At 40.0% G+C, this 17343-nt stretch overlaps 1 protein-coding gene across 1 annotated transcript in view; it reads left to right on the top strand.

Moving 5' to 3' along the window:
• LOC126235074 (Down syndrome cell adhesion molecule-like protein 1 homolog) overlaps positions 1 to 17343 on the top strand; it is a 190267-nt gene that overhangs the window by 137643 nt on the left and 35281 nt on the right. Inside the window, exon 20 of the mRNA XM_049943808.1 lies at positions 10084 to 10377. Within this exon, the coding sequence (XP_049799765.1) occupies positions 10084 to 10377 (294 nt within the window). The remainder of the gene's footprint in view (positions 1 to 10083; positions 10378 to 17343) is intronic.

Here is a 17343-nt window from a genome sequence, read left to right as displayed (position 1 = left end):
CATTTGTAATTATAGTGTAGCTGAACAAATTAAAATAAGCAAATGACCACAAAGATAAAACAGAATTCATTGAATCTGAAAAAAGAGCTTTACTTGTGGAATCGGATGACCACTGTGGCTGAGCGGTTCTAGGTGTTCAGTCTGGAACCACGCTGCTGCTGCTGCTGCGGTCACAGGTTTGAATTCTGCCTCGGGCATGGATGTGTGTGTTGTCCTTAGGTTAGTTACGTTTAAGTAGTTCTAAGTTTAGGGGGCTGATGACCTGAGATGTTAAGTCCCATAGTGCTTAGAGCCATTTGAACCATTTGAACTTATTGAATCACTGATGCAGCTTAAACTGGAAGGGCACACTATTAGAAAACTATCAAAAGATGGAGGGAGACTTAAACATGACAATTCTTCGTATTGAGGTTCTGACTGTTCTTCATCATAAAAGTGTGATGTATGTAAGTGGGAATCAGTCACAACCATCAAATGTCTATGAGTATCCAGTCACAGGAAATTAAAGTTATATGGTCATGTAGCTGATGGAAAGGAAGACAGCAGATTGAGATTTAATGCAAGAAACATTAAGGATGTAATTCACTTCAAGGCAGCTCCTACACAAAACTCATATCCAGTCTTATTCTTCCTCCCTTAAGGAAACCTACAAAGTTGGGTCAATTGAAAAGATAGCAATGATTCATTTTTGAGGACATTACAAAAAAACTTGTTCTTAAAATTCAAGGAATGCACTTGCAAAGTAAGATGTTAGGAATATTACTTCATCCAACATACATCTTGTGTAATGATGATGACAGTCAAATCAGAGAAATCTGGGCTTATACTCTGACACACTGACAATGTTTCTTCCAAGACATTACCTGTGAATGCCATAGAAAATAGATTGGTATTTGTGCTGTTGTACTCTGCTTCTTCATCAACACAAATTTTATTAAGCTCATATCGTTTACAAATAAATCACAGAAAGTAATTATACCTGTCTCTTCTGGAAATACACAAATCAAAAAGCTTCCGGAGGTGGATGCCTCTTGGCCAATAGAGTACTTCAGATATTTTCAGTAACTCACACTTTAGTGAAGGTGAATGCTGATTGTATTTTTGAATGAGAAGCACTCTAATACAAACCACACTCTCACTACACCCATATGCTGCTAGTTTGCTCACTGAAAGCACAACTGTTGCTGGAATGGTGAATGAAGACAGTGCCACATTAGACAGATAAGCAAGCTCCATCTGTGACTGAAATGTCAACAGCAGGCAACAGAAAGTCCAACTCACAGTCCAGGAAAAAACCACACAGTGCAGGATCATTATCAATAGGTACACCAGAGAACTGGCTGAAAACATCAGCTGGTTGTGATGATTCCATTGCATCCCTTAAATCTGCCAGGGGTGTTTTGCCACATGACCTGGTGCCTGCACATGTATCCTTCTGCATCACAACACATGTAGTGACCTCACTGAAAATATTCATACTAATATCAATTGCTCCATTGATACAGCCACCAGGACTGAATTGGCCCATAGGGCCCAGATACCAATGGCCTGTGTGGAGGAGGAAATCTGTGAGCAGCTTGCTGCAAAGGCTGGGGTGTGGCTTCGGATGCTACTGGTGATGGGGGAGCTGCTTCAAAGTCCAGCATCAGAGAGGCAGGAAGTGATGATGGTTCAGACTCACAGCTTGCTGCTGATTCTGGAGAAGGTATCTGACCTAGCACAGTTTTTTTTTTTTTTTTTTTGAGGGGTGGGGGGGGGGGGGCAGTTGCCAACATATCATCTAGGTCCATATGTCCATATCCAAAGGGGTGATGGATGATGGCCGGAGGACCAAGAATGCCAGGCACCCACTACTTGGGATGTCATCCTGGAAGTGAACCCCACATCTACTACTGTTGATCCTTGCGGCCAGGTGCTCCCACCATTGTGGCAGATCAGACAGCAGAGTTTGCCTTCAAGACCAGCTGGTGGACTTGCTGATCAGTGATGAGGCATCACATCCAGCCAGGCATGTGTCCAAATGCGTACACACAGATGGGAATGACAACATTCTTCTACTGATAGAGGCTGCAACAGATCTAACAGGGAACTAAGCAGACATCCATGCAAGAGTTCCCTTGGGCTTCAGTCATTGATCAGTATCACCTGATAAAAGGATAAAAAGGAAGAGGTGTAGAATTAATAGGCATGGATGTTAATAGTTCTTGATTTGCATTTTAAATGTTCATACAAAATTCTTGGCCATGACATTAGAGACAGGTTGAAAGAGAGGTGTGGTAACAAGCGTGATTCAATTCCAGGTGCAAAACAATTGAAAACCAGCAGGTGAAAAGTGTGGTTCATTATCACTGATGAGAAATCATGGAGCTCCTTCAGTATAAAATTGTAGCCAAGGCCATAGTAGTGTTTTCCATTGTGGTCTATCACATTTTGATGATGTATGGGGAACGAGAATATGCATCTATCAAAATCAACCAAATGGTCCCTTGGAAAGGACCCATGAAACCCACATGCACCCAGTCTCGTGGATGGGTATATGTGGGCCACAGTTAGTAGACTTAGGGCAGTGCTGGTTGCTGCAGCTGGCAAGCTTCACAGTGATGATACACAGGTGCAATGTGCTCATCAAGTCATAGCCAAAACACATGTCGATGGCCAGATTCTTCATTCTGGAAGTTCGCCAGTGGAACTAATGCACAAGTAGAAATATATGGGAGTGCAGAACCTCCAAAATCAACACTTGGCACTGACAATTATGTTGATTTATTAATAGCACACCTTAAAAAAGATGAAGGGCATGACTTCATGAAAAGAAACAATGAAGTTGCATAGAGGATGCCAAAGGAAAGGCCAGCCAATTTATGCAAACTGGTGAACTGTTTCAAGAGCAAGTCCTTATGTTTGTCTGCTGTGATATCTCTAAAAGTGATGGCAAACTCTACCAGCAACTGTACCAATTGTGACTCAATCCGAAAACAAACAGTCTCTCATTGACCAAATTTTTCACTAGGATCCATAGAGAACCTGAATAATGCATGTGTGTTCACATGCTGTGCCAACACATTATAATGAATGGAACAGTGGTGATTTAATAAGGAAAGAACTCAGCACTGAAAACTCTTAAGATGTCTGTTCAGACAACTTTGACTGAGGATCAAATATGGATGACAATGGCATATGACCTGTGACTAGATGACATTTCCATGCAGAAAATTGCAGAACTTTTGGATATCAAAGATAATTTGCCAGTGCCTCCTTTTCTATCTGGGAATACTTTTCGAGTGTTACGGTGATGATCTTAAAAGCATATGTGATAGGCTGTTCTGAACAATTTGGGTGCTTATGCAATAGAATGGCCCCAACAGTGTGTATGGTGACACAAAAACATGAGAGATAAATGAGGATGATAAAAGGGCAGACAAGGAGTAATTTGGAAACATTGTTTCCACTGTAGAAATGCTTGGTGGCATTCTACGCACCAATTAAAAGTGATCCTTTTTCTCCACAATAGATTAAACAGATGGGCTATCACCACAATTTATGGAACAAATATTGTACAATATGTAATCTTTCCAATAAAAACCTGTAGGTCCTTTATGTACTTTTGGTGTAGGAATATGGGAAATGGTTATTACATTCTCTGCCATTAGTTTAAGGCTATCCCCGTTAAGAATACATCCTACATATTTAGTGGAAGCCCAAAATAAGGAGTGCACTGACAAATAACACTTTAATGCAACTTGCAAAAGAATGGAAAATACTCCTCAGGGATTTGACATGTGTTCCTCTTGAGTCCATCCAGTGATCAGTATATCATCTAGTAAATTGATAAATTGTGGAACATTGGAAATAACTTGCTAAAAATTATAAAAGTTTGCTGGTGCACTAGCAATGCAAAAGGTAACTTGTTACATCAAAAGAAGCAAAATGAGTATTTAATATCAGAATGGCTTTGGAATCCTCTTCCAAAGGAGTTGAAAATATACTTCCAAAAGACTGTTGTTAGAGAAATACTATCACTTATGAATTTTGAAAGTAACTCATCGGGACATTGAAAGTAACTCATCGGGACACAACAGCTTCAAAAGGTAATCTGTTACAATGCTGGAGGCAAAGAGGAGCATTTAATATCAGAATGACTTTAGAAGACTCCTCCAAAGTAAACTGAAAATAGGCATCCAAAATATTGTTGTTAGAGAAATACTGGGAATCTGTGAATTTTGAAAGTAACTCATCAGGACACAGTAGGGGTACGAGTTTACAGTTGATTGGCATTTACTGTATTTCTGTAATCCCCACAAAGGTGTAATACCCCACCTGCTTTGCAAATGCTGACTAAGGTAATGCCCTTCTGCTTTAAGCAAACAGATACAGCACTTTTAATTTCTCTAAGCAATTCATTTGTTCTTTAACCTCATTCCACAAGGCTATTAGTATTAGGCACTGAAAAATTTGGACTATTGACTTTTTTTAAAGTGATGTGGGCATAAAAATTAGAAGCCATTACTAGGACTGAAGATACAAAGGAGCATATTGAAGACACAAGGAATTGGCTTCTGCATGTGGAATGGTGTTGGCTGTTCTTAATTGCCTGGACCAAGTGTTGGATGGAAAACACAAAGGCTGTATGTGCATACAGGTCAAAAATATTTTCCACTGAAGGTTCTGCAACTGCAAAAAAAGAAAGAAAGAACACATTCCTTGCTTATACATTAATTGCTGAACTACCTGACATAGTATCACAATTTCATGATGAGTGTAAGTCCACAGCTTAGCTGCTACTGGTGTTAAGGGTGGAAGACCACAATCAGAGACATGTAGGCTGATTAATAAATTGAGACTAATGCCTCAGTATCAAAAAGAAATAAAATGGAAATACGATAATCTATTAGTGACATCATAATATGATGTGGTGCTACCCTTGATTCTGTGATTTTGTTTATTTGTATCAGTGTACTGAACTCCCAATAGCTTGACTGGCTCTGACAAAAATCTGACAGTATTATGAAAAGGATAGACTGCTACTCACCATATAGCAGAAATGTTGAGTTGCAGAAAGGCATGAACAAAAGGACTGCTACAGAAGCAAGCTTTCAGCCAAAAAGCCTTCTTCTGAAATAGATAACACAAACACATAGGCTACATTCATGCAACTGAACTCTTAAAACAGGCTCAGGGATGCATGTTGGGTCCCCTGCTTTTAATTATTTTTGTAAACGGTCTTGCAATTTTAACAAACTGAAAATACTGAAAGATCATTTACAAAAATAATTAAAAGCAGGGGATCCAACATGCATCCCTGCACCTGATACCCCAGTCAGAAGAGGTTGGTTTTCTTCCTTCAGTATTTAGATTGATTTTTTTATACAAGTTGAACCAAATCTCTGCTTTTTTCCTCTAAAGCAACAATGCTCTACTTCCTTATGCAGCGTTTTGTTGTTCACACAGTCAAATGCTTTACAGAGGTCAGAGAACATTTTCACTGCATACACTTTATTGCTAATCAACTGTAACACTTGATCCGCAAATGGTAATACAGACTGTTCATTTGCAATGCTTCTTCAGAATCGAAATTGAATTTTGTTGAGGATATTGTGGTATTTAAGATGTTCTTCAATTCAGCATGAGCTTGTCAAGTAGTCTTGAAAGATTTGTCACTAGTGAAACTAGATGGTATAGGTCACACAGGATATGGTGGCCAATGTGCAATGACTGGTTTTCATGCAAAGAGCTGGGTGATTCATTCATTTGTTCAAAAGAGGAGGCCAAGAAGCATTTGACACTTTTTGGCCAGTCAAAAGTTACAGGATTGACGTGCATGCTCTGCAATCTTTCCCAAATGATTTTACAGAAACTACAAGTTAAAAAAATTTCATTTTTGCTGTACTTGTAGCTTTATATGTCAGGTTCATTATGATGTGCCTATCATTTCATTAATGGTCATAGTTATTGGATATTTATGTGGAATTAAGACACTGCATGAAATTCAAAAAAGTTTTCAATGAAAAACAGTGGTTGCTATGATTTTGTGTACGATGGATGTTAAATAATACGTCACTGCATATGAATTTTTCTTTAGACTTGGCCAGAGGTTTCTGTCTGTCACCAATCTTAAGAAAATTAATCTGGCATAATGCACTCATTTGCAATTGCACCACACCAGCAATAAAGCCAGAGTGAAATATCCACAACATTCCTCATATTTCATAAACAGTTTGAGATATTGAAGTGAGATTTTGACAAAAGATAGCACACAAAGGGGAGAGTATTTTGCTGTATCGTTGTTATGCAAAACTTGACTATATACCTTGTTATTCCACTATCACAGACTTTTCTGATGAAAGAATGTAATTTTTAAGGGTCTTCGATAGCTGGTGAAACAAGAAATGCTATGGGTTTTGGAACAACATGAGTGAAGTCATTACATATTTATTTTGTACCAAGGATGTGCTTTTCAATAAAATGCTGACCTTTCTTTTCGTCAGTTCCTCACTTTATAAACTTAATAAACCACTGTTTGAGAATTCTCTTACAATTACATCTGCACAAGATGTTAGTGAGGTGAGACTGTGAAAACTCCACTGAGTTTTGGCAAAATAAGCAAATTTTAATGTGGCAACAAGAGAAATGTGTAGGTTTTATTCAAAATTCCCCACTTGTGACTCTTCTCTGAAAGTTAAAAATGGTTAACAAATCAGGTAAAAACAAATCACTCCATTTTCAGTGGGATTCCTTTCAGATACTAACCAAAGAAGACATGCCAGATCTTTTTGAGTGGTCACCATGCAAGTGTGGGCATGGAGGAGCCCTGCTTAATATTTACCAAAAATGTGAGTGTAGGCTTCAGTTTAGAATTGCACTCCCCCCCCAGCACTCATCATCTTCCTTACAGTGCTGTAAGTGACTCCCCACCACCGCTGCTCTCCCCATGCTTCCCCAGCCGACAGCGTATCTGAAGGTCATGGCAATTTGCATTCACTATAATTGAAGGCCTCTGTCTTGTAATCTTGAGGCTTAGAAGTTATGTATTTGAGTCAGGTAGCGCCTTGAATCAGTGATAAATTACATATGTAACTATGTGTATAACTTATAAATTTTACAGCAGTGTGCAGATCTCTGGAAAATATTTTTTTGTTTTTTGCTCTAATTACTTTCCCCAATTTATTTGCTGTGATTGGGGGTGTAAGGTGGTTGACTGTGTTCAATATGGTTCCTTCCAAAAGATTCATGGCCTCAGCTTCATAACTGTTAACTGTTGCAAAAAATCTGATAAACTGGTGCAAGCATATCTTTATGTAAAATATTAGCAACTGTTACCCCTCCATCTACAATATCTTCTCTGTGGCCTCTGATTTTACAGTGCTGGAGATTAAAATTGCAACACTCATAAAACAGCAAATAACAAGACTTTACTTATTGCACATATGCACTATGAAGAATATATTATTAACTTTTTAGGTAGTTTGAGGGGGTAAATGGTGTAAAATGTATCAATGGGAGCTGCTACATTCAGTAGTGACAATGACCCTAATCTCATTGAGCATGGAGTTGAACTAAGATAGAATGACTGTTATTTGTATGTTCCATGCACCATAACTGTGACCTCCTGATGTATAGCAATGTTCTAACATTTACATTATTTCTTGAGATGTTTTCCCCTCTTTTTCCCCATATTTCTCTGCAGCAAATACTTTTTTCCTCAGTGACAAATTAACTCAGAATATGATACTGTAAGACTTTATGAATAAAAACAGGAAAAGTATGTCAATCTTTTGATATTTTCATCTCCAAAATCTGGTATTATCTTTAACACAAAAGTTGCAGAACTTAGATGTTTAACCTCTTAACATACAACTACATATGAGACTTGTCATAAGGTATTCAGGCGAAATGTGACTATCACAAGCCTGGCCCATGGTACATTAGTTGAGTGAAATGTAAATTTAATGTGCCTGACACACATACATCAGCTGGGCAAAATGTGAACTGCATGGGCCAGGCCTATGGTACATCAGTTGGGTAAAATTTGCATGAAAAATTTAAAAAAAAATGTTGTGAAATGACACAGGACTGCAAGAGATGCAAAGTTCCATTACACATACCCATATGTTCCAAACAATATCACACCCTTGAACATTACTGATTTGTGTTGTTGCTTTCTGTAAGAGTGCCAATTATGTTTATTGTGAGTGAATGCAGAAACTGGAGACAAATGCTATTAGTTTATATTATATTGCATTGATTGATAATAAATCTTTTGCAGTATTTCTAAAATAATTAATACATGAGCTTATAATTCCTCATCAAATACACTCGTGGAAATGGAAAAAAGAACACATTGACACCGGTGTGTCAGACCCACCATACTTGCTCCGGACACTGCGAGAGGGCTGTACAAGCAATGATCACACGCACGGCACAGCGGACACACCAGGAACCGCGGTGTTGGCCGTCGAATGGCGCTAGCTGCGCAGCATTTGTGCACCGCCGCCGTCAGTGCCAGCCAGTTTGCCGTGGCATACGGAGCTCCATCGCAGTCTTTAACACTGGTAGCATGCCGCGACAGTGTGGACGTGAACCGTATGTGCAGTTGACGGACTTTGAGCGAGGGCGTATAGTGGGCATGCGGGAGGCCAGGTGGACGTACCGCCGAATTGCTCAACACGTGGGGCGTGAGGTCTCCACAGTACATCGATGTTGTCGCCAGTGGTCGGCGGAAGGTGCACGTGCCCGTTGACCTGGGACCGGACCGCAGCGACGCACGGATGCACGCCAAGACCGTAGGATCCTACGCAGTGCCGTAGGGGACCGCACCGCCACTTCCCAGCAAATTAGGGACACTGTTGCTCCTGGGGTATCGGCGAGGACCATTCGCAACCATCTCCATGAAGCTGGGCTACGGTCCCGCACACCGTTAGGCCGTCTTCCGCTCACGCCCCAACATCGTGCAGCCCGCCTCCAGTGGTGTCGCGACAGGCGTGAATGGAGGGACGAATGGAGACGTGTCGTCTTCAGCGATGAGAGTCGCTTCTGCCTTGGTGCCAATGATGGTCGTATGCGTGTTTGGCGCCGTGCAGGTGAGCGCCACAATCAAGACTGCATACGACCGAGGCACACAGGGCCAACACCCGGCATCATGGTGTGGGGAGCGATCTCCTACACTGGCCGTACACCACTGGTGATCGTCGAGGGGACACTGAATAGTGCACGGTACATCCAAACCGTCATCGAACCCATCGTTCTACCATTCCTAGACCGGCAAGGGAACTTGCTGTTCCAACAGGACAATGCACGTCCGCATGTATCCCGTGCCACCCAACGTGCTCTAGAAGGTGTAAGTCAACTACCCTGGCCAGCAAGATCTCCGGATCTGTCCCCCATTGAGCATGTTTGGGACTGGATGAAGCGTCGTCTCACGCGGTCTGCACGTCCAGCACGAACGCTGGTCCAACTGAGGCGCCAGGTGGAAATGGCATGGCAAGCCGTTCCACAGGACTACATCCAGCATCTCTACGATCGTCTCCATGGGAGAATAGCAGCCTGCATTGCTGCGAAAGGTGGATATACACTGTACTAGTGCCGACATTGTGCATGCTCTGTTGCCTGTGTCTATGTGCCTGTGGTTCTGTCAGTGTGATCATGTGATGTATCTGACCCCAGGAATGTGTCAATAAAGTTTCCCCTTCCTGGGACAATGAATTCACGGTGTTCTTATTTCAATTTCCAGGAGTGTATTTCACCAAATTAAACCCACTGGATCTTACACATGTACTTACATATCATAAGTCATGCGCAATTGGTACAATGGTGGACTGATTTACCAAACCATGGAATCGCTCGAATATCAGGCAATCATGTTTTCATTTTGGGCCGAGGCCATTGAAACTTAAATCATAGCTTAAGAGGTTTAGAATATCACAGCATATTTATAGTCAATGGAGTAGATAATTATGGATGTTAATTATATTAAACTAAAACTATTTTAACAGACATTGTATGTTGTGTTGAGGTGAAAAATAATTTAGAAAAAATACAATGAAGTTTCACTATAAAAGTTATGTAAGTGTTATATTTCCTTTACAGCTCCAGTAGCACCTAACATTTTTGACCTCATACATGTCAATTCAACCTCAATTTCTCTAAATGTTTCATCATGGGGTGATGGTGGCTGCCCCATTACATCATTTGTCGTGGAATATAAATTGAAACATGGAGTGGACTGGACATTAGTGTCAAATAATGTCAAGTTTGACCAAACAGAATTTTTGGTGCTTGACTTGAATCCAGAGACATGGTATACACTCCGAATGACTGCACATAATAGTGCTGGTTCAACTATCTACAAATATGATTTTGTAACTCTTACTCATTCAGGAGGTAAGCAATGCTGTTTTTATAGCTCTGTGTTATTGCTGACACCATTATAATAAAGGTCAATATAAGCAAATATTTTGGCTAAATATTGTGTAAAGGTTAAATAATCACGGAACAACAAATTTGAAGTGAAAGTGTGTAAATTGCATGATTCTGAGTTATTTATGTTCATTTCAGTATAAAATGATACAAAGTTGTCTCGTCATAAGTATTTAGCTATAGTTTTTTTTAAGTAATCTACATTTTTGTATAAATAACTCACTAACTAAATAGGCATTCATATTCCAAGATTCAGCAAAACAAATTTTAAGTGAATAATTACTTGAATTATGTTATTTGTTATGCATTGATAAAGTTCAGTGCCATTCTGGAAGTACAAAAGTAAAATATTAAGAAAAAATGAAGATAATATTACATGAATGAAAATATTTTGTAAGTCTACTTTGTACCAGAACTATGTAAAGCACAAAAGAAGACATATAATTAACTGGTCACAAATGAATATAAAGGATTACAAATGTTAAATGTCCTTATGAACAGTATATACAATTTCATATTTTGTTCAGAGATAAATTCAGAAGATGATCATTTTCGCTTGGCTTGATGCTTATACACATACTCGGGAACATCCCTTACGAGAGTATAGCAGTAGTCTGCTAAAAGAGTAGGGCTCCACTTTCCAGCACATCTCTTCTCAAATGTGTCAATATCTTGATGAAATTGCTCCCATGTCCATCACTTACTGCACCACAATCTTTGAGGAAGAAGTCAAGATGACTATGTAAGAAATGCATTTTCAGTGACATGCTCAACCAAGTTTTTCATAAGATGACAACATGTTATCTACAATCTCCTTGTAATTTATTGCTTGTTTGTTCCCTATGAACTGTAAACAGACTGTCTTAAAACATTCCCGTGGATGCTTCTCATCACCTTGTATGATTCCATCAAAAGTATGGTCTCCAAAAAGCTCTCAAATGTGTGGGCCTACAAAGGTGCCCTCCTTTACTTTGACATCACTTAAGTGAGGAAATTTTTGCCTTAAGTACTTAAATGCATCATCATCTTTGTTCATTCCCTTAACAAAGTCTTTCATGAGACCCAGCCTGATGTGCAATGGTGGGAGCAGAATCTTTTTAGGGTCTACTAGGGGTTCACTCTTAATGTTCTTTATACCTGGTTGAAGAGATTTTCTGGTGGGCCATTCATGTTTACTATAATGAGATGCAAGAGCTCTGCTATTCTATTCATGGAGAAAGCAGAAATATTTAGTATACCCTAACTACATACTTAATAGCAGTGCAACCACTTTCAAGTCACCACAAATCTGCCACTGAGAGTCATTATAATTGATGGTTTCTAGTAAAATTTTCATGTTTTGGTATGACTCTTTCATATGCACACTATGCCCAACTGGAATGGAAGGAAGCTCATTACCAATATGTAAAAGCACTGCTTTTAAGCTCACCTTTGATGAATCAATAAAGAGTCTCCATTCATCAGGGTTGTAATTAATTCTGAGAGCCATCATTAGACCATTTATGTCTACACATGGCACAAGACTATCTTTCATGTCAAAAAAAGGAGTGAATGGTTGCTCTCTTCTGTGGCAGAATGAACCATTTACATTGCTTTCCAGGAAATTGCACTGCTGCAGCCTTGATGCTAAAATCTCAGCCTTAGCTTTAGAGAGCTCCAAATCTCTAATGAGATCACCTGAGACAATTTTTGTGCATCATCAGTAGATGATGTATTTTGAAGAAACTCTGGATCTTGTGATGTACATTCTTCAGGACATTCAGAATCCCCATCAGAAGTAATTGTGTACTCTTACCCTTGGAATCCTTTCAGTCCAGTGAATTTATTTCAGCTGTTTGTAACTAAAACCTTTATGAAGTCTGGGGTAGTTTCAGGCACAAATCCATTGTTCAGTTCTGGGGGTGGGGGATCACTGTTTATCACTTTCTGAGATTTTGTATCAGATGATTTTTTTGTGTTGCAGCAAGCCTGGATGACAGTTCTAATGTTTTAACCTCTGGAGGGGAAGAGTAGCTTCTACAACATATAATTAACATAAGATCAATTTCAGTAAAACACTTTAATAACAGATACTTAACTTTGGAAAACATCTGTGTACATATGAGGGATGGTGCACTCTCAGAACACAATGACTAATGTCATTAATTTGCTGCTGGGATCTGAAATACAATGAGGCTGATATCAGAGTCAGCTATCAGAATTGGCAAGCAATGCTGTGCTCTGACTTAAGTAGACTTCCAGGAACAGCAGCATGTGGAATCTCTTGAGGGCATGTCTTCGTCAACATCTCTCGTTTGTGGCTGTGTCTGACAGTGACTGGCTTTAGCTTGTAGTTCTGTTGTGAGGTACTAACTTTGCCATAAGACCTCTCTCTTTGGATGACACTATGTTCCTCCCCTACAAATCTCCGCACCATCATCATGCAGTGCTAAATTGCTTGATGATGGTGGAGGATGGGGAGGGGCAGCCTGAATGTGGATATAGATGAGGAACACAGGTGCTGTGGTCAAAAGGACAGAATGCAGAACTCCAAGGGTGTCATGGTGGTTGTCTGGAGGTGGCACCTGAAGGTACGTCAAGTCTGGTTGCAGGACCATTAATGGCAGTGCCATATCAATCTCCTTCTGCACCATTCTGTGTGGTGCTGACTGCAACAGCCAGAGTTGGAGATGGTGAGAATCACTGATACTAGAGTGCTGCACATTATCCTTATTATGCCAATGCAGCCAGAGGAATCTAGAATGATGTAAGACAAATGACCCCATACTTCTATGACAAAACCATGCTCTCAGTGCTGTTTCTGGTCAAAACCTTTCAAGACAACTTTGTCCTGCAGCTTGTCTGGCAGAGTGAACTGTTTCTACAGTGGCCACATAGGATGTAACAGGGTACAGTGACAATGGCTGTGTAATACTTCTGCTGGAAACTTCCCACAATGTAGCAAAGAGTGGTAGGAGGAAAGAAAAATATTTAAGGCTTGCTCTCATGTGTGGGAGGAGTGGAGTTTCTCCATATGACTCTTGCACATTCAAATGAAGCAATTCAGCTTTACTGTTTGACTGAGGGTTAAAAAGAGCAGTAGTTACATGATGCATGCCATGACTCAGCACCATTGGAAATTGGGCCGATACAGTAGCAGCAGTAGTGGTGGATGTTACAGAGATGACAGATGGAAATTTACTGTTTGTGTCTACCACCAACAACACTTGTGTGTTCCAGAATGGATCTGCAAAATCAATGTGCAAGCATTGCAGCAGTCTGTACAGACGTGGCCACTGGAAAAACTGTTGTGGCAGTGCAGACTGATGCTCTGCACAAGCTGTGTAACAAGAAGTCATTTGCTGAATTTGGACATCCATGTCCTGCTATACCTTGAGGTTGGTACTTTCCCAGACTTCTTAAAACTGGCAAAGACAGTACCAGCCTTAGAAGAATTTGTGTAACATCTATACTAGCAAAAGTAATTGAAACTGTAATGAAGAACCAACTCTTATGTTATTTCAAAGACAACAGTGAATGAATTTAGAAAAGGGAAATCTACATTTACTGCAAAGCTTGATGTAATAACAGAAATAATGGAATTGTTTGAAGAAAAGCAACTGCATGGCTTTAATCCTTGGTGATCTAAGCAAGGCATTTGATTGCATCTCTCATAAGATATTGCTGGAGAAATTAAAATGTTATGTTATGAAAGGTGTCATTTTTGAGATTCAGTCATCTTACCTTAGAAATTGGCAGCAGAGTGTTTGTGTCCAGGGAGTGATGTCTCGTGAAATGGCACTTGAACAAGGTGTACTGTAGGGCTCTGTACTTGACCCTCTGCTATTCTGAATATTTGTCAATAACTTAGGTTGTGATGGTCATACTCTGCTCTTTGTAGATGATACAGAGTTAATGATTAAGGGTATAAATTCAGCTGAGGTACTAAAGGATGCTGAAATTTTGATTGGAGTAGCTAAAAAGTGGTTCATTGCAAAAAAATGAAATTCCAGAACATATTATGCAGCTTTGGTGACTGTGGGCCCATAGAAAATGTTGACTGTGTCAAACTCCTGGGAATTACAACTGACAGTAAGTTGACAAGAACTGAATACACTCCATGTGTGTGTTCTAAGCTCTCAAGTGTAATTTATCTCCTCAGGAAGCTCAAATGTCTCCTAACAGATCAGCACTTAATCACAATATAATATGCACTGTTCCATAGCCACATCATGCATGGATTGCTGCTGTGGGGACACTTTACTGGAAGCAAAAATGAATTGCTCCTACAATGGAAGGTTGTAAGAATAATATCTTCCAGTAAGACATATGACTACAGAAGATCCACTTTCAAGCAGTTGGTTAAGTGACAATATTCAGCCAGTATGTTTTAAGCTCTCTTGTCTGTATAAAAGAAAGTCAAGGATCCTTCTGCAAGAGACAAAAGATTCACAACTACAACACATGAAATAAGGGTGACACTGATATTCCAAGTTATTGCCTAAGTCAGACACTGGAAATTTTCCCCACATAAGCCCTGAAGATGTTCAACCACCTTCCAATGGAAGTCTAAACATCACCACAGAGGACGGTTAGAGGTAGACTGATACGTGTGCTCAATCAAAAGCCTCTATATTCCGTAAATGAATTTTTCTCTACAAATAGGAATGTAGACTGATCAATAAGGTATGATCACACATGAGGCCATAAACTGGAAACATTTAAGAGCTTAAAGTGTTGTTTATAACCATTGTTTATAACATAAGTGTTGTGCTGTGTTTCTTGTCTGTTATCTTAGCAGTTTTCATATTTGATTGCTAAGATGTGATGCAGTCTGTCCAGCCACGACTGGTAAATGATGTTGACATTGGAAATAGCAAGTACAGTGGTGCCAGTGAGTTGCTTCATGTGCATTATACCCAGTGACCTTCTTGCAATGAAGAAAAAATTTCCTGCTGTAAAGAGTGAGGAATCACAATCTGTGCATCAGCGTTCTCTGTATGTAGCATCAGGACACCTGACCATACGGATCATGCATTGCAATGGAAAAAGTAGCGATGTGCCATTGGGTGGAGAATTTCTTTCAAACTACATGACCATCCATAGCACACTTATTGCAAAACTACACAAGGAGCTGAGTCCTAAGCTGGTGCTCCAGCAATATGCTGAAAGTCAAGAGAAAATCTTTAAAGAATATCTAAATATTGAGTGTGAATCTGATAAAATGATTCCTCAGATGAATCAGACATTGTGTTGGTATTGATTAGTAACTAAAACAACAAGTCAGTGTTCACATGTTTTACAGTGAGCCTGTACAACAACTCATTTGAAAATTAGACAGTAACAGAGCCAGCATTGCAATTCCTGTGCTGTTTATGGGGAAAGCTTGGAAGGATTTAACAAAGCCACTAAAGGACAATGATCGGTAATCAAATAGAACTTTTGACCATACAAATATTGGTGGAACTTGTTAACATCATAAACAATCATGAACACCTCTTTTCCAAGCTGACTATAATTGCACTGAATACTGTTCAGAGCTTTCAAGGCAAAGGCAGTGGGCCTATCAGACATACTAGTTCTATGGGAAAGCACTGTTCCAATCCCATAAGAAGATGCATTCACAGCTAACACAGCAGGCCTAGCTGGATGAAAATGATTGAGAAAACAATGACATAACAAAGTGTCCTTTAACTGATGAAATGTATAGTGACATTCTGAGGATCACATAAAGGGAACAACTTTCTGGCACAACTGATTCAGCAGAACAGCAATATGTGCAGTGTGAGCAATAAACTTAATGTAATGAATTAATTTCCCCATAAGAGCTTCTAGCTCTTTGACATTATGGGGCACCAGCAAATCTTTAATCAAAGCCAAGTGTGGATGAGCAGGACAAATACCCTTTGTATTTATGACATGTTCTAAATATTCAAGTCCTTCATGGAAGAAGGAGCACTTTTCCTTGTTACACTTCAAGCTAGCCTTGGCAAGAACTTTAAATGAACACTCTACATTTGCCAAACGTTCAGCAGGCGTGTGACCTGTAACAATATCACCCAGATAATTCATACATTAAGTAACTTTAGCTGTTAATTGTTCCAGGAAATGTTGAAGAATAGTAAGAAGAAGCACTTGTGAGAAGTAGTCTTTGAAACTGAAACAATCCCATATGAGCACTGATCACAAAATATTACCTGGACTGCTTTCCATTGGTAACTGTAAATATGTCACATATAAATCAGTCTTTGAAAATAATCTGCCCTGTCCCACTCTGTCCATTAATTCCTCCAGTTGCAAAATGGCTCTGAGCGCTATGGGACTTAACATCTGAGGTCATCAGTCACCTAGAACTTAGAACTACTTAAACCTAACTAACTTAAGGAGATCACACACATCCATGCCCGAGGCAGGATTCGAACCTGCAACCGTAGCAGTCGCGCGGTTCCAGACTGACGCGCCTAGAACCTCTTGGCCACCACGGCCGGCTCCTCCAGTTGCAGGAGAAGAAAAGAATAGTTTCTGGGTTTACTGTTTCTTTTAAAGCAATCCAAAGATGTAAACCTCCTGTTTGCTGTCCACCTGCTTAACTGAGTGGTAACATGCTTGCCTCCCATGCAGCAGAGCTGGGTTTGATTCCCAGCCGGGTTGGAGATTTTCTCCACTCGTGGACTAGGTGTTGTGTTGTCTTCATCATAAGTTTATCCTCATCACTGACACGCAAGTCGCCCAATGTAATGTTGACTGAAATAAGACATGCACTCGGCAGCTGAACTTCCCTAGATGGGGCCTCCAGTCAACAATGCCACACAATCATTTCATTTTTTTCCCTTATTGCTTTTTAATAATTACCAGGGGGCGCCCACTAGATTACAGAAACAGATTATATCAACCGATCACTGTAGTTCCTTTGCAGCCTGCTGACACAGAGCATGGGGGACAGGCCTTGCA

Source organism: Schistocerca nitens, chromosome 2 (assembly GCF_023898315.1).
Source record: "Schistocerca nitens isolate TAMUIC-IGC-003100 chromosome 2, iqSchNite1.1, whole genome shotgun sequence".
Classification (NCBI taxonomy): domain Eukaryota; kingdom Metazoa; phylum Arthropoda; class Insecta; order Orthoptera; family Acrididae; genus Schistocerca; species Schistocerca nitens.
The sequence above is the reverse complement of the archived record's forward strand: the minus strand, read 5'-3'. Positions and strand labels throughout refer to the sequence as shown.